Below are 18,570 nucleotides of genomic sequence, written 5' to 3' on the forward strand. Positions count from 1 at the left end.
TAGAAAATACCTAACGAATTCATCACTGACATAAGTAGTGAACCAATTTTCATCTATTCATAAAAGTAATTCAACGAAATGTTGTAACACACTTGCAATCATATTCGGGGCTTCAAAACAGCCCTTAACTACTAAAAATTTAGTTACACATAAGTCTCAAATTAAATATAAAAAAAAAAAGACATGAGTTTGAGAAGATATAACCGAAAGAAGAGAATGCCAAGATTTCCTCCTTCCTTTATTGCTTCCCTCTTCCTCATCCAACTTCTTATTGCCTTGCTTTCTTCCCTCCCATTTTCTTCAATTGCACCTTTCCATTTTTTTTTTCTTTTTTCTATTTTTTTTTCTCCCCTTTGCCACTACAACCTGTAGCCTTTTTGTTCTTGCTTGTTGCCCCAGTTTCTTCTCCATAACTCACCCCACTAATAGCCATCTATGTGAGAGGAAATGGTAAAACAATTGTAACTCTTTGGGTAGCCTTTATGCCAATTACTCCCACTTAATCCTCATCTTTAATTCCATTTCCTTTGATATTTGAATAGGTGTTAGTTGGCTTGTTCTTGGCTGCATCAGTGTTGGCTGCTAAATTTATTGGGTTTATTGCTTTCATTGCAGTTACAAACTGTTCAGTCTCTTATGAACCTTTTAGTGTTAAAATGATCATAACTTCTTCTAGAAAAAACGATATTAGCAATCCGCGAAATGCTCCAGAAAATAGACATCCGTAGCTTTCCAAGCATATAAGGCTCATTCTCTAATTCATTCTGAGTTGTTCGCAACTTGCTTACAAAGTTAGCTGATCTGCACAGGCAGTTTTGACGAATTTGTTACTTAAAATCCCACTTGTGCTATTTTTCTTTTCTTTGCTTGACAATCCTACAAAACATAAAAACAAAGTAAATAGCTAAAAAATATAAGGAACTAACTAAGAAGAGACAAGTGAATTTGATGTAAAATATATATAAATATGAGCTTATCAAAGGTACTATACTATTATAAGCATATTATTAAAATGCTAAACTTAGCTCTAATGCCAAATTCAAAGCAGATCGTTTAAATAGCCAAATGACCATTTTAACAATTAGACAAGAAACCTTGCACATGAAACTAGACATGTTTCAGGATGATGGCCACTCACAGTGCAGGTATAAAACCATAAAAGCTGAACTCAGAGGTATCCTGGTTAATGTCCAGTTATTTGTATAGCAAGCATTCAACTATAACAGAGTGCTCGAACAAAGTATGATCATTAGTTTAGCAAGTTAATAATATAACAATAATCTATAACAGAGTGCTCGAACAAAGTATGATCCTTAGTTTAGCAACTTAATAATATAACAATAATAGTGTTTCCTTGTTTTGGACATGAAGTCTAATCAAACTAACACACTAAAGAAAGAATGAAAACTTAACTCTCTTTTATTGATATATAAAGGATGAAATACAAGTTTACAAAGGATGTTTGCAAGAAGGGTATAAAGCTGGAGGTTGCTCTGTATGCTTGTGTTTGTCTGTGGAGATTGAGGTGTTTTGTATGTTTGGAGGAAAGCCTCCATTTGCACACAAATGGCTTTGATAGTTTACAAAATACCTTCACAGAAAGTCTACAACATCTTACAAAACTTGTTTACAAAAAGCTGCAATTATTGTAGTGGTTGTGCAAGTGGGTGACACTTGACTTTTTTTCCTTCACATGGTGCTACATTTCTTGCTTTGTTATGGACCGTATGGATCATCAAGTATAGTATTAATGAAAAAATTACTACAAATATGGAGGATATAAATTGTAGTCAACCCAAATAATAATAAAATACACCACAGAGTACAGCCGGAACGGCGTAGGTTTACATCGTCGCCACCACTTTATTTTTGTTTTTGGTCAAATCGCCAGCACTTGATTCAGTTGATTGCTTTCACAAGTTTCCCGTAGCTGTAGAGCTCCCATGTGAGCACCGGCATCGCCAGCTGCACTCAATCAGAAGCGCCCCCTCCAACGTTCTTTCCTGTGCACCCGTTCCCACAATATCCCCTTGCACCCTCCCACAAATCCCCCAACCTTACCCAACCGTAATGACCGAAAACCCACACCTCACCACGTGGCATCCATTAATTCGCTTACATAACGGTGCACCGCCCTAAGCGGGTAGGCGAAAGCCGCGTTTACGCGGTTTGGGCAATCAATTTTTCCGCTTATTACTCAAACTTTTTCCCCACCGGCATCGTCACTCTCTCTCTCTCTCTCTCTCTTCTTATATCTCGCTCCTCTGCATTTCGTTTCTTCAATCTTCTTCTCTCTCAAATTTCTCTGCTAGAACGAAGTGAAAAGACTGAAAAGGGCTTCAATGGCGAAATTGGTTCTGCTAATTGCTCTGTGCGTGCTGCCGGCTCTGGCCGCCGCTACCCGTCCCATGAAGACCCCGTTCACGGTGGAGGGAAAGGTCTACTGCGACACTTGCCGCGCTGGGTACGAGACCAAAGCCATCACCTACATTGCCGGTAACAATTTTGATCTCCGATTTTGTTTTTAGCTCTAGTTTTGCTTTTAGAAATTTGGGTTTTTGGAATTTGGATCTCATTTGATAGATCTGGAAATGTGTCTTATGTTTGTAAATTTAGTTGCAAGATTTGGTTTTTTAAATCTCAGATCTGACTGGGTTTGAAGTTTGAATTAGGTGGACTGTATGGTCAAATGATGATGCTTTTGGGATTTGTTGTGTTTATTATTTTCTTATCTGTGTGCGCTAGTGCATGCCAAAGAATATTTGACGTTAGATTGATAGATGGTGACATTGACTTTATATAATAATATACGATCAATACACAAATAAAGAACCCATCTTGGATCTTTGATTGAAAATTAAGGACATCTTATCTGCAGGGTTTTATTTTGTTCACATCTAGGTCAACTTTGAATGGATGCATTCTAACATACGGTTTATGTCATTCGTTCGTGACATCGTTTTCGGAATAAATAGTTAGGAAGAGTTTTGTTTGCTCAATGGTTGTTGATTCTAGTTTACGATCATGTTTTGACAAGATTTCGGTGTGGGGATTTTGTTTCAAGAATTAGAATTGTTGTAGGTCTAGACATTTGGGGAGTACAGTATCGTACGATTTGAGAAAGCTAAACATTGTCTGTAATGATTCGTTGATCATATGTACATCAACTCTTTGCTGCATTGATTTCTAAAACTAATGTCGCTCGTGACATCGGTTTGTTAGGAAAACTTTGGTGATTTGATAGTTATTGAATCGTATGTTCATGTTTGGCGTAGGTTTTGACGATTTGCCAACCGTTTTGGTTTACTAGTTCAGGGTTTGGTTGTGTTTATCCTGTTGATTCTTTAAACTGACAATTTGGAAGGAAATATTATAAACTATATCGAACTTTCGATTGGATTGGAGATTTCCTCTTAACAAGTTTTATTTGGTGATGTTAATTATAGGTGCCAAGGTTAGACTGGAATGCAGAGACAAAAGCAGCATGGCACTCGTGTACACCAAAGAAGGGACAACCGACTCAGCAGGTTGCTATAAGATCCCGGTCGCAGAGGACCATTTGGACCAGTTCTGTGATGCAGTCCTTGTTAGCAGCCCTCAGAAGGACTGTGCAACAGTTTCCCCAGGGCGTGAGCGTGCACGGGTCATCCTCACCGGCTACAATGGCATTGCTTCATACACCCGTTTTGCCAATGCAATGGGGTTCATGAGGACCGAGGCCTTGTCTGGTTGCACCCAGATTTTGAAGGAACTGCAGGAGTTCGACGTGTAGGTGTCGGTTTGAGTTCCTAGTTTGTGTCTACTTTTTAAACCTTGCTTGGTTCACGCTGCTAATGTTTGCTGTTGTTTGACGCCTTGTTATCTCGACACCTAGTGATTTCTTGATTTATTTGCTGTACTCCTTAAATTATATTTCATGGTCTCTTCTGGACTGGATAATATGGTTTCTGTTATATATATTAATAATTGATTAAATTGATTTTCTCAATGTAATTCAATGTCGTTTTAATACACATCGCATCGCATAGAAAATTTCTTGGAAAAATTAGAGGTTATACAAATTTATCATCGTGTGGTGTCTTGCACCATACGCATGGAACAATGAGCCAATCGAAATAATATCGCGTTTAAAAATAAGAAAAGATGAATTAATCTTATAAGCTAGGTAAAATCATGAAGCAAATCTTCGGACTACAAATTTCTGGTAAAGGAGAGTACAATTTGAAGCTCCCTGATATCTCATATCAACTTATCAGCATCAAGGACCAACTTCGGATGCAGGCATTGATCCGAAATCTTCTCGATTGTGTACAGCAGTCGTATGAACAAGTGCTTGATCGTCTAACCAAGTTGTGCGAGCAAATGCGTGCTCAGGCATGAGGTCTGAGCGGTTCATCATTCAGAAGATGATCTATTAGTGGTTCGTCGAGGTTAAGGTTGACGTCGATTAGCGGTTCCTCGTCCAGAAGATAATGTATGAGCGACTTGGTAGGCTGCATCTGTGATTGACTCAAAAAGCTTTCATGTGTGTGTCGACTGTCGAGTGAGAAGTGAAGGGCTCAAGGAGATATTAAGCAAGAGAGATGTGAATTTGAAGTTACATTTTGCACCCTTGTGATTTAGGGCATGTAAACGTTTGGTCCCTACCCCTTCTAAGCTAACACTTTATTCCATCAAGTTAACCACTATTTTGTTAAACGGCACTCGATGACCATATGTTACGAACATCATATTCATGTCATGTAGGCCATTAATTATCATTATCTACGGATTTAGACTAGAGGTGTGTTTCAAAAGGATCAGAAACGATGTTTCCAATTTTCGTACCAAAATTTTGAAATTGGACGGATTGAATCACAATTTTCAAATTCGAAATTTTTGGCATATTTAGAAATTTTGGAATAAGTAATCTCGGAAATTTCGGAACATAAATCGGAAATTCATATAATATTCAAGTTTTTGATTTTTTTTTTTTTTTTTAAACTTTTTCGTACATGCAATTTATTATTCATTCTTAATATTTGATATATGGTTATGTATCAATTCAATTAATTTTGTGGTATACTAGTATGCTTATCCTTTTTAATATATAAATGTATGCTTAATATAAATACAATGAACAAATGTAAGCAAATATTTTTTTTTTAAGGAAATATGATATTTTATTGGAAACACCCTCAATGGGCTAAATCATGGTTGAGTATAGCCCTAAGGAAATCTGGGGGTTCTTTGAACCATACTTTTGAGTCCGCACTAATTAAACTGGACTTAGCTAAACAATGAGCTACTCCATTACAACTACAAGGAATATACAAAACCCTACACTCCTAAAACTGAGACATCAACTCTTAGATATCCATGGCTATAAAACCAAGGCTAGAAAGATCTCCCCCGCTCGCCTTGCAACATGCCAACACTTCCATGGAGTTAGATTCCCACTGCAACATGCATGATGCCAAGGAATTTCGCCAACTGTAACCCAACCAAAACAGCAAGGAGCTTTACCTATTTGATAGAAGCAGTCTAAAAATGCCTCACCATCGCGGCCCTGAACAAACCACCCACCCCTCGAACCACCCATCATGCTCCCCCTATTCTTTCCTATACCTTCACTGCTCCATCCACATTCAATTTAAACCAGTCATCACTTGGCGCTGCCCAACGCAGTGGCACGGATTCTCTCACTTAACTGGGTGAATGGTTAACCTTCCGGAACTCATTAAGCCAGCTAGTCGTGCGTTGAACCACCTCCAACGGATCAGACCACCGCCATTCCCAAGACCCTTCCATAAAGCTCAAATCACCATTAGAACCACATAAAACTCCACCTTCTTAGCCTCCCAAATTTGGAACATCCACTATTTCAATGTAACATCCAAGGTCCCTATCCCTCCTAACCCCAATGGTGCAGCAAAACAGACCGCACGAGCAAAATGACAATCCCCAAGTACATGTTGTGCTTACTCGGGGACTGCATTGCACCGTGGCCAAGATACATCGAGCCTAACACCTTTGGTTGACAAATTCCTCCTTGTGGAGAGGATATCATTACACAAATGTTTGGCATCTGCGGCTTCCAAATGGCCTGCCAAAGACCACGATAGGCGCCACCATTATCAGAGGATGAAGAAGCAACAGTATGTGAATGAGCAATCATCTATCTTGCAACTTGATATGTGCTCTTAACCGAGAAAACGCCCTTCTTACCATAATGTCACATTAACATGTCCGGCGACCTTCGAAAGCTAAGTGGAATTGAATAAATGAAGTTCACCTCGTCCTCCAAAAATAATTGTTGCAGCAGCGCCACATCCCAGCGCATCCCATCAGCTAAAATTAGGTCCTTCACCTGTAAGTCCAAGAGCATCAGTGGCGTCGAAGTATAGATTTTGAAATTAGACGGTCTAGGAATCAATTTATCCTTCCAAACATGAACAGTTTCTCCATTACCAATATCCCACTGCGACCCGAGCTCCAATACTCTACATGATTGCACAATGCTCTTCCAAGCATAGGACGTCGTAGGAAGAGCAACATTACTCCAAAAGTTTCCATCATGAAAGTACTTTGCCCTTAACTCCTTACTCACCAAAGACTCCGGATTACTAACAAGCCGTCATCCTTTTTGCAAGAAAAGACAGATTAAAAGCATAAAGGTCTCGAAAGCCTATACCTCACTCACTTTTTGGACGACACATTTTCTCCCATGACATCCAATGAATTTTTCGAGTTTCAATATCACTACTCCACCAAAACTTTGCCATTAGTTGTTAGAGCTCTTCACAAAATGTTTTAGGCAATAAGAAACTTTGCATGGCGTATACTGGCAAAGCCTGAGTTTCCACTTTGATAAGTAACTCCTTACCCGCACTACTCAACAATTTGCCTTTCCACCCTTTGAGCTGCTGATTCACTCGTTCTTTAATGAACAAAAATGTTTGTTTCTTATATTTTTCAATGAACGTTGGCAGCCCCAAGTATATATCATGTCACTCCACCTTTTGTACTCCTAAGAAAGATGTTAGTTGAACTTGTAAAGTCTCTGGAACATTTGACTTAACTACTCTTATGGAAACTTTTAGCTTGCTTAGATGCTTGAGAGTACACATCCAACACCTTTTGCACGACTCCATAATCCTCTAACATAGCCCAGGCGAAGAAGAAGCTATCATCTGCAAATAACAAGTAATGTAGCCTCGGAGCCGACTCCGCCATTTGCACCTCATGAAAATCCTTTCGCACTCTGTCTGTGAGATAAAGGTAGATAATTCCTCCACACACAATAGAAAGAGATGAGGTGATAATGGATCCCTCCACACACACAATAGCCATCATGTCCATTCTGCTTATTATGAAGGAAATGACCTACCTCCGCCGCCAACAAAGAGTTGTCTAATATTAAACGTCTTGGAACAAAAGCACTTTGGAATGGAGAAATCAAAGTAGTTAAAATAAGCTTCAAACGGTTCGTCAACACCTTAGTACAAATCTTGTAAAGAAAATTACATAGACTGATCAAACATAAATGAGACATATCTTGGGGCTCTTTCACTTCCAGGATCAATACCACATGTGTAAAGCACACTTCCTGCAATCGACATCATGACTCAAAGAAAGAACGCACAACATCCACCACATCACTACCAACAACATGCCAATATTTTGATAGAACAAATGGGACATCCCATCAGGATCTGGCAATTTGGATGGGTGCATTTGAAACAAAGCACTCTTCACTTCCTCATCCCTAATAGGACTTTACAAAGTGTCATTCATCTCATTAGTAACCCTCGAGGCAACATTCCCAGCAACCTCCCCTAGTGCATTTGGAAGCACCCTTTAAGAAGTGAAAATATGGCGAAAATACTGAAGTATTGTCCTCTCAATGCCCTGCGCCGACTCCTGCCACACTCATGCATCATCTCGTAGGCCCTTTATAGCATTTTTTCGGCTTCTATCTGAAACCTTACAATGAAACCACTTCTAATTCCTATCTCTTTCCCTCAACCACATCACCTGTGACTATTTTCGCCAATATGTTTCCTTTCGAGAAAGCAAACCCTCCAAACTTTCCATCAAATTCTTCCTTTGTGCAATGGTCACCCCCATATAAAGTTGCGCGAACAGCACCCCTAATTTATCCCTCATCTTGCCAATTTCCTTCTTTATATTCTCAAATGTACACCAATCCTAATCCATAAGTGCCACCCTAGTAGCCTTAATCTTGGAACATGATTGGAATAATTTAACCCCTTGAAACTCACCGTTCCAACCCTCATTGACCACATGTTCACATCCCTCCTTGTGCAACCACATTTCCTCAAAGCAAAAATTTTAGGTTTCCTCGGTGCAACCAGGTTGGAGACACGAACCTCCACGAGAACCAGTAGATGGTCTGATTTAGATAGATTCAAGTGAACCCCCCAAAAGTAGGGGTAAATATCATGTCATTCCTGCGTGGCGAAACCACGATCCAAGCGGCATTTCACATTGTTTTCACTGTTCTGTCCCCAAGTATATTCCTCCCCAACAAATCCAAGATCAAATAACTGAACTGAGTTTGCTGCATCTCTAAAAATAGCCATCTGTATTTTCCCTTCGCAGGTTACCCCCAAACCATTCTTCCTATCACAGAACCTCATTGAAATCCCCAACACAAAGCCAGGTTACAACTACCACGCAAACTTTCCAACAAAGTGCAAGACATGTACTGCTTTGATGTTACCGGACAACCGTAATATCCTGTAAATCGCCATACAACGTGATCATGGAAGGAAACTTGGGCATCAATTTGAGAAAGGAAATAAGAAAGAACCATGACCTCCACCTCCTCCGCCTCCCTTCAAAACAAACACAAGCTCAATGACTGCCCATAAGACGCCACACTAAACGCAAACTCAAAACCAATATTACGCTTCACACAATCCATCTTTCTTTTATCACTTTTCGTTTCACACAAAAAACACCACTTGAGGACGTTGCCATTGGATAATATCCAACATTGTTTGAATTCCAGTCTGCAGAGGACTTCCCCAATCCCCTACAGTTCTAACTTAAAATATTCATTGTTCCCAGCAACTCCATAACAGCACCCACCGATAGACTAGAGCAAACCTTTTTCAAGGAAGATAAGTCATCTTCTCTAGCTAGGCTGTCGACTTCTTTCCCTCTATTCCCACCGGTTTTCATCACCTGCTCACCCCTTAGAGCCAAACCAGGAATGGCAGTAGCACGCATAACTGATAACTGCTTCTTCCTTGGGCCATTTATCAACTTATAAGCCTCTCGCATGTTGCGTCCCTTAACCTCATCATGCCTAACAATGAAAGGCCAAAGCCCAAAAAGATCAGACCCAATTGGAGATGAAGGCCCCATAGAAGGGAAGCACATATACACGGGTCCACTAGGAAGACAACCCCCCCTCCCAATAAGAGAATGGGCCCCCGACTCAAAACACCCAACTTTGAACTCCCAATTTTCGACGCATCCACCTTCAAATTAGTTTCCATCTCAATCTTCTGAATCACCATGATAGTAGACATCAAGGGATTAGCCAAATCCTAGGATGGTAATTCCCTTGAAATCTATTGCAATCAATCTTTCCCACACCCCCCTCCCCCGCGCGTAACACCGCCCCCATAATTCTCCTCATCCAAATTGAGTGAACCGAGACCTCCGCCTCCAGCATCCCCACCACTGTCCTCCCCAATATCCATACCATTGGTCGCAGCCACCCTCAAGTTCTCATCTACTTCCAACTCCGGGGCTTACATACTTCATTGTTCCTTAGCAGGAACCTTCACCGCCTCTTTTCCACCACCACACCCTAGCAAATGCTTCCCAGCTTACAACCAGACGTCATACGGTGATGATACTTCATGAATCTTCTCCCCCTTATAACACCCGCACTCCGCCCCACAATGATTTAGCAGCCCACACAGATAATAATACATAGGTAATCGCTCATATTGTACAAAAACATCAACTAAATCCCCTCATAGTAGACATCAAGGGATTAGCCAAATCCTAGGATGGTAATTCCCTTGAAATCTATTGCAATCAATCTTCCCCACACCCCCCCTCCACCGCGCGTAACACCGCCCCCATAATTCTCCTCATCCAAATTGAGTGAACCGAGACCTTCGCCTCTAGCACCCCCACCACTGTCCTCCCTGATATCCATATCATTGGTCGCAACCACCCTCAAGTTCTCATCTACTTCCAACTCCAGGGCTTACATACTCCATTGTTCCTTAGCGGGAACCTTCACCGCCTCTTTTCCACCACCACACCCCAGTAAAGGCTTCCCAGCTTGCAACCAAACGTCATACGGTGATGATACTTCATGAATCTTCTCCCTCTTATAGCACCCGCACTCCGCCCCACAATGATCTAGCAACCCACACAGATAACAATACATAGGTAATTTCTCATATTGTACAAGAACATCAACTAAATCCCCTCATTCCTACGGAATCAAGTGGAACAGCAAGCCCATGTGTAGAAGCTTCGTCACATCCACACTATCACATCCTAGCCCCGACCTCCACCACATCCCGGGCTCGACTCCACCATAGCACGATATTGTCCGCTTTAAGCCCCAACCACGCCTTCAGGGTTTTGTTTCTGGGAACTCACACGAGAACTTCCCAATGGGTCACCCATCATGGGATTGCTCTCACGCGCTACTCACTCAACTTCGGAGTTCCAATGGAACCCAAAGCCAGTGAGTTTCCAAAATGCCTCGTGCTAGGTAGGTGAGAATATATACATATAAGGTTTACAGGATCCATTCCCCTAGGCAATGTAGGATATTACAATCCACCCCCTTAGGGGCCCGACGTCCTTGTCGGCACACACGTGGCCAGGGTTAAGCTCTAATACTGATAAGATTAAAAGCACACCACAAAGTAGCACGCAAATGTCCTATTAATTTTTCTTATTAACAATAATATTTGTCAATTGTAGCATATGAAAATAAGGGTCTTTCCCGCAGAAGATTGTTTTATCTAACTACTTAAAATGTCACAAAAACTGGGCTGCTGTCCCTACTGACCAGCCACCGAAAAATAATTATTAGACTGACTTACACTTATCTAAAGTCTACGAAATTTTATATGTAGAAACTAGACACACAGAGATACACTCACACAAATTTTTGGGATTTTTGGAGTTGATTTGATATTTAAATTAAATCGAACAAAAACAAGACAGAGGCAGATTTTTAAGTAGTTCACAAATTAAGAAAAACGAGTTAGGGGAATTGCTATCCACCACCAAATAATCATGCAAACATGTTATGTTTCATTCAAATTCCTTTCATTTTTGGATGAAGATGCTCAAGTTGGCTCAATGTTAGAACTCAACCTATTACTCTTTCTTATGTAGTATGTTAAGAGAATGGCGTTTTCAACTTAGTCCCTAACATGCAATCTCGAATGGTGTGTTCATAGATTTAGCAAGTAGAAATCATTAAGAACGAAAAGAGTTTGAGTCATCACAAGGCATCGTAAGTACTAGCGTTGTCTTACTAATCCTAGAAATTGGTTCACATGTTAATCACAATTAACAAGTACTACTCTAGAACATATGTAGGTCCTCATTCGACAAGGGCAGGCACACACATATTCATAGCATTAGAATCCTAGATATGCTTACTAAGTATGCATCCATAGAAAACACATAAAAAATTCATCAATGAGACAAGTAGTGAACCAATTTTCATCCATTCGTAAAAGTAATTCAAACGAAATGTCATAACAAACTTGCAATCATATTAGGGGCTTCAAAACAGCCCCTAACTACTAAAAATTAGTTACACATAATTCTCAAATTAAACCAAAAGAAAGACATGAGTTTGAGAAGATAAAACCGAGAGAAGAGAATGTCAAGGTTTCCTCCTTCCTTTCCTTCCTTCCCCAACGCAGCAGCCTTGCCTTTTTTTCCTTGCTTTCCTTCCTTTTTTTCTATCTTTTTCACACTTTTTTTCCCTCCTTGCTCTTGCAACCTGTAGCCCTTTTCTTCTTTTCTGCTGCCACAGTTTTTTTCTCCATAACTCACCCCACTAACAGCCATTTAGTGATGACAATAAGTGAGAGGAAATGCTAAAACAATTGTAACTCTTTGGGCAGCCTTTATGCCCATTACTCTCACTTAATTTTTCATTTCCTCTGATATTTGAATAGGTGTTAGCTGGCTTGTTCTTGGCTGCATCAGTTTTGGCTGTTAGTTTTATGGGATTTATTGCTTTCAATGCTTTCTTGTCAGTTACAAACTGCTCAGCCTCTTGGGAACCTTTCAGTGTTAGAACGGCCATAACGTTTTCTAGAAAAATGATATTAACAATCTGCAAAATGCTCCAGAAAATAGACATCCGTAGCTTTCCAAGCATATAAGGCTCATTCTCTAATTCATTCTGAGCTGTTCGCAACTTGCTTCCAAAGTCAGCTGACCTGCACAGGCAGTTTTGACGAATTTATTACTTAAAATTCCACTTGTGTTATTTTTCTTTTCTTTACTTGAAAAATCCTACAAAACACAAAAACAAAGTAAATAACTCAAAAATATAAGGAACTAACTAAGAAAAGACAAGTGAATTTGATATAAAATATATATAAATATAAGCTTATCAAATACCCCCACACTTAGCTTTTGCTAGTCCTCGGGCAAAACAAAGAAAACATGAAAAAGTAGCAACATGAAAAACATTAGCTCCTCACTATGTGACCCTCATAGAATTTCATTCAAGAAAACAAATCATCAAGAACCTTAGCTAGCATCAAACAAGCTAATCCAAGCTCATCTTCCTTATGCAAATATTAACAACTACCTTTTAATCATCCTTGAAGTGTAGTGTGTGTAATAGCCATGTTAATTCAATTTCAAGTTTTGTTTTAAAACACCACATGCAAACTAGTGACCTTCTCATGGGACATACACTCAATCACGCATATGTTTAGTTTAACATGTTTCGCTCAAAGAATCAAATGTGAAAGATCTACCATAAGCTTGCATAAAGATCTCATCTCCACAATCATAATTGCAAAACCAAAATCAAGAGGACTTTTATTGGTTGTAATGAGGCTTAGGGAGAGGGTTATAGAAATGAAAGGATAGGTAAACACAAGTTCCAAGCTACATTGCAAGCAATTCTCTTGTTGAGATTTATAAGAACTCAAGCTCTCCAACCACTCTACTAATACCTCCAATCACACCCCTAAACTTTTTATTTACTTTGTATACAATTTTTCTTTTTTCTTCTTCTTCTTCTTCTTCTTCCCTTTTTTTTTTTTTTTTTTTTTTTTTTTTTTTTTGAACCAATTTTCGCACATAACTAAATACAAACATGAAATACCCCCACACTTATTCTTTTGCCAAACTCCTTCAAAGTACTTCACAAACATTTCTCATAAGACAATCTCACTTTGCTCACTAGCTAGCTTGGAAAGGGTAAGGAAAAATGTTTAAGGTATAAGGGCAGACATATCTGGTGATAAGAAATAGAAGGCTTAACATATACGGCTCAAATTGGCAATCTAATGATATCATTTTTCTTTAGGAAACATGCTTATTTGGGCCATGGTGATAAACCTAATGCCTATATCCTTTTCAAGTTCATGCAATCAATGACAAACATTTCGAAAGATCGTTACGCAAGTTCTAGAGATGTAAGTCACATAAGTTCATCACACATGAAAGAATAGGAGTGTATGAAAAATGCACACACTTTCAATAGGCTCAAAAACTCACATAGGTTGTATATGGTCACTATATTCACATACGAAGCTTTAAGTCATGCTTTAGTTTCACATCAACAAGGCTATGTGCATTTGGTTTTTCAAAGATGATTAAACATGTACAAGATTAACAAGAGAATAAGGAATTTCACACAATACATGCTTACTAAGTTCTTGATCACCGTGGTTCAAATTCAATCCAATTCTATCATTGGGCCGGGAAACTAACAGAAATCTAATTCAAACAATAAAGAAAATAAGACTATATTTTTGGATTTTCAAATCTTCAGAATTTTCTCTTTTTGGGTTTTTTTTTTTTTTTTTTTTTTTATAGGGTAAACAAAACTAATTAAGAAATCAAAAAGCAACAACAAGGAAACAAATAAAACCAGTTCTTAGTCAAAGGGACGAAAATTTTCAATTTGGTCATTTTTTCAATCCTTACCCCCAAACTTAAACTGGACATTGTCCCCAATGTCAGAAAACACAATAATGCATATAATAAAAATAAAATAAAATAGTAAGAAACAAAATAAAGCATTTCGACTGAAAACTTCCCCAATTTGCAATAAAATCAAGTGATGACCCCCAAACTTCACTTCTGCAATTAACTCCAAGGGTGGACATAACCAAAGATTCCTACCAAAAGAAATAATTAAGCTTAGCACGTGAGAAAACTCAAGAAAAAAACAAACGAAAAATTGAAAATGACATAAAAAGACAATGAATAGAAATATTGGGTTGCCTCGCAACAAGCGCTTGCTTTTACGTCCGCAGCCGGACGGTACCAAGAGTAATCATTCAAGGGAAGCTTGGAGGGGTACAACCTCCACATCATGCTCCGCAAAAGACTCGTAATATGGTTTGAGTTTGTGTCCATTCACTTTGAACACGTTTCTGGTCTTTGCACTTTGGATTTCCACTGCACCATGAGGAAAAATATTAGTTATAACAAACAGACCAACCCATCAAGAACGAAGCTTACCTGGAAATAACCGAAGGCGAGAATTAAATAGAAGAACTTTTTGTCCAATGGCAAAGCTCTTCCTTGATATCATCTTGTCATGAAATGCCTTTGATTTCTCCTTGTATATTCGACTAGACTCGTATGCATCATTTCGGATTTCATCTAACTCATTCAATTGAAGCTTCCTCTGCTATCCAGCAACACTCATGTCCATGTTGTAGGCTTTGATCGCCCAATAAGCTTTGTGTTCTAATTCTACTGGAAGACGGCATGGTTTCCCATAAACTAATCGAAATGGGGACATTCTAATAGGAGTCTTATAAGCAGTCTTATAAGCCCACAATGCATCGTTCAAGCGCATGCTCCAATCCTTCCTACTAGAACTCACAGTTTTCTCCAAAATTTGTTTCACCTCACGGCTTGATACTTCTGCTTGACCACTAGTTTGCGGATGATAAGGTGTAGACACCTTATGTGTGACATTGTACTTCCTAAGCAATGCTTCAAATGTTCTATTGCAAAAATGACTCCCTCCATCGCTAATGATTGCTCTAGGTGTCCCAAATCTTGCAAAGCTATCAGTCTTAATAAAATCTGAAACAATTTTTGAATCATTAGTTTTGATGGCTTTCGCTTCCACCCATTTAGAAACATAATCCACGGCCAATAAAATGTAAAGAAAACCATTTGACGATGGAAAAGGTCCCATGAAATCAATGCTCCATACATCAAAGATCTCAATAATCAAAATAGAGGTTTGTGGCATTTGATTTCTTGGGCCCAAGTTACCTGTTCGTTGACAACGATCACATATTGTACAAAACTCGTACGCATCCTTAAACAAACTAGGCCAATAAAAACCACTCTCTAACACCTTAAGGGTTGTCCTCTTTGCTCCAAAATGGCCGCCACATGCATAAGAATGACAAAAATTTAGAATAGATTTAAACTCATATTCAAGGACACACCTTCTAATCAATTGATCAGGGCAATATTTCCACAAATAAGGATCATCCCACTCGTAATATTTGGCGGTTTTGACAAGCTTATCTTTCTGAGCACGTTTAAAATCATCCGGAATCGTTTTGGTGACCTTGTAATTGATAATATCTGCACACCAAGGGTCAGTAACCTTTAATGAAAACAATTGCTCATCCGGAAAACTTTCACGTAAAGGGATGAAATCTTCCTCTATGTTTGAGTGCACAAGTCTACTAAGATGATCTGCTACAACATTCTCACTTCATTTTTTATCCTTGATCTCCAAGTCAAACTCTTGAAGCAAAAATATCCATCGAATGAGTCGCGGTTTTGCATCTTTTTTTGTGAGTAAATACTTCAAAGCATACACCTTTGAAATGTGGCGGGGGCATTGCAAAGTCCAAACGGCATCCTCCGGTATGCAAATGTGACAAATGGACATGTGAAAGTCGTCTTTTCTTGATCCTCCGGAGCAACTGCAATCTGATTATATCCAGAATATCCATCAAGAAAGCAATAATGAGAATGACCAGCTAACTTTTATACCATTTGATCAATGAATGGAACTGGAAAGTGATCCTTGCGTGTGGTGTTGTTTATCTTCCAATAGTTTGTACAGACTCTCCAACTATTTTGCACACGTGTAGGCACTAGCTCACTAGCTTCATTCTTAACAACTGTGACTCCAGATCGCTTTGGAACCACTTGAACAAGGCTCACCCACTTGCTGTCCGAGATAGGATATATGATGCCAACATCAAGAAGCTTGATAACCTTTTTCTTGACGACCTCCATCATGAGTGGGTTCAAACGGCGTTGATCTTCCCTTGTAGGTTTTGCACCTTCCTCCAGCAGAATCCTATGCATACATGTAGCTAGATTTATACCTTTGATATCTGCAATGCTCCAAGCTATGGCAGTTTTGTGATCCTTCAGTACCCGGATCAGTTTCTCCCCTTCTTCTGCTGTGAGTTGTGATGATATGATGACCGGTAATGTTTCATCCTCTCCCAAAAATGCATACTTCAAATGTTCAGGAATCGGTTTAAGCTCCAATTTGGGTGCCAGAATCATAGAAGGAAGAATTTTTTCGTTAGAAGTAGGAAGAGAAATAAAATAGGAAGAAGACTTACCACGAATTGGTGAAAGAGACTCAAGAATTGCCACTGTCTAGATTAATTCTTCTTCAATGTGCTCAGAATAATTAAGTTTTTCATGTGTAATGCTATGCACTAACGCCTTCTCTAAATTGTCTTGTCCCACACCTTCATTAAAACAATCCTTATCAGAATCTTTTTTGTTCAATTATGTATCTTTAGGAGACTTTTCAGTTTTTGTTGAAGCCTCATCTTGCTCAAGATTTTTGGTTTGTTGCTCCCCTTGCTCATTTGTATCTTTTCTAGTCATCTTTTGCATCCTTGGCTGCTCAAAAACTTCTTTTCCACTCCTTAAAGTCACAACATTCATCTGCTCCGCATTTGGATTCACCACGGTTTGGCTAGGCAACCTTCCTGGTTGGTGTTGTTGCCCCATCAAACTTGCTAACTGACTCATTTGACACTCAAGGTTTTCAATTGCTTTGTCTGTTTTCTCGTTAACTTTCTTAAGAGGTAGCTCATCTCTCCCTTCAAATTGTCGTGTGTTGCAAGCAATGTTCTTTAATAATGCCTTAGCATTTGTTGGTGTCTTGTCCATGAATGCTCCTCCACTTACTGCATCAAGCACTACACGATCAGTACCACACAATCCTTCATAAAAATATTGTATTAAAAGATGCTCTGAAATTTGATGATTAGGACAAGATGCAACCAAATGTGTGAATCGCTCATAGTAATCTTCAAAGGGCTCTCCATGTTGTTGTCGAATTGCACATATGTATTTCCTTATGCTTGCAGCTTTTGTGGCCGGAAAATATTGTTCCAAGAATGCTTGTTTCACCTGGTTCCATGTGTTCATTGATCCTGGAGGTAAATTGTAAAGCCACTCATTTGCCTTAGCTTCTAATGTAAATGGGAATGCCCTCAACTTGACTCGCTCCTCATCTACATTGGCTGGTCTTATTCCCGAGCATACCACATGAAACTCCATGAGATGCTTGTTGGCATCCTCTGTTGAGAAGCCATGGAACTTAGGCAAGTAGTGAATCATGCTAGACTTAAGCTCAAATCCTCCTTTTGCATTTGGATATGTGATGCACAATGGTTGTTGATCCGTATTAGACGTTGCCAACTCCCTCAGAGTACGGTTATCAGCCATGCCTTCTTGTGGTTCTTCCTCCTCTTCCGAACTCAAATGTGGTGGAGCAGATGGTGGTAAAGACACTGATGCACGCTTCTACTTGATTGTTCCTCGAAGCTTTCGAAATGTTCATTCAACCTCAAGATCGTAGGAAGCTAGATCAATGCTCTTGGACCTTCGAGTATGCATATACTATGAAGAGTACCTGAAATAAAAACAAAAACAAAAACAAAAACACTAATTAGACAAGAAAAGAAAACAATAAAAAATAAGTAATTAGAAATAACAATCCCCGGCGACACGGCGTCAAAAATTTGATAGGATTAAAAGCACACCACAAAGTAGCACACAAATGTCCTATTAATTTTCCTTATTAACAATAATATTTGTCAATTGTAGCATATGAAAATAAGGGTCTTTCCCGCAGAAGATTGTTTTATCTAACTACTTAAAATGTCACAAAAACTGGGATGTTGTCCTTACTGACCAGCCACCGAAAAATAATTATTAGACCTACTTACACTTATCTAAAGTCTACGAAATTTTATATGCAGAAACTAGACACACAGACAAAGACAAGACAAAGACAGATTTTTGGAGTTGATTTGATATTTAAATTAAATCGAACAAAAACAAGACAGAGATAGA

At 39.1% G+C, this 18,570-nt stretch overlaps 1 protein-coding gene across 1 annotated transcript; it reads left to right on the forward strand.

The window, feature by feature from the left end:
* Nucleotides 1-2,211: 2,211 nt before the first annotated feature.
* Nucleotides 2,212-3,979, forward strand: LOC137747471 (pollen-specific protein C13-like). Its single transcript, XM_068487588.1, has 2 exons — nt 2,212-2,496; nt 3,447-3,979. Exons 1-2 carry the CDS (start codon nt 2,343-2,345, stop codon nt 3,770-3,772), a joined length of 480 nt encoding a protein of 159 aa, XP_068343689.1. The 5' UTR covers nt 2,212-2,342; the 3' UTR covers nt 3,773-3,979.
* Nucleotides 3,980-18,570: the final 14,591 nt, after the last annotated feature.

This window comes from Pyrus communis, chromosome 1 (genome assembly GCF_963583255.1).
Source record: "Pyrus communis chromosome 1, drPyrComm1.1, whole genome shotgun sequence".
NCBI lineage: Eukaryota > Viridiplantae > Streptophyta > Magnoliopsida > Rosales > Rosaceae > Pyrus > Pyrus communis.

Excerpts from the sequence above, each read along its gene's own strand:
- LOC137747471 (XM_068487588.1), top strand. The coding sequence starts at position 2,343 with ATGGCGAAATTGGTTCTGCTAATTGCTCTGTGCGTGCTGCCGGCTCTG. Across the intron at positions 2,497-3,446 it reads AGCCATCACCTACATTGCCG|GTGCCAAGGTTAGACTGGAA; the intron begins GTAACAATTTTG and ends TGTTAATTATAG.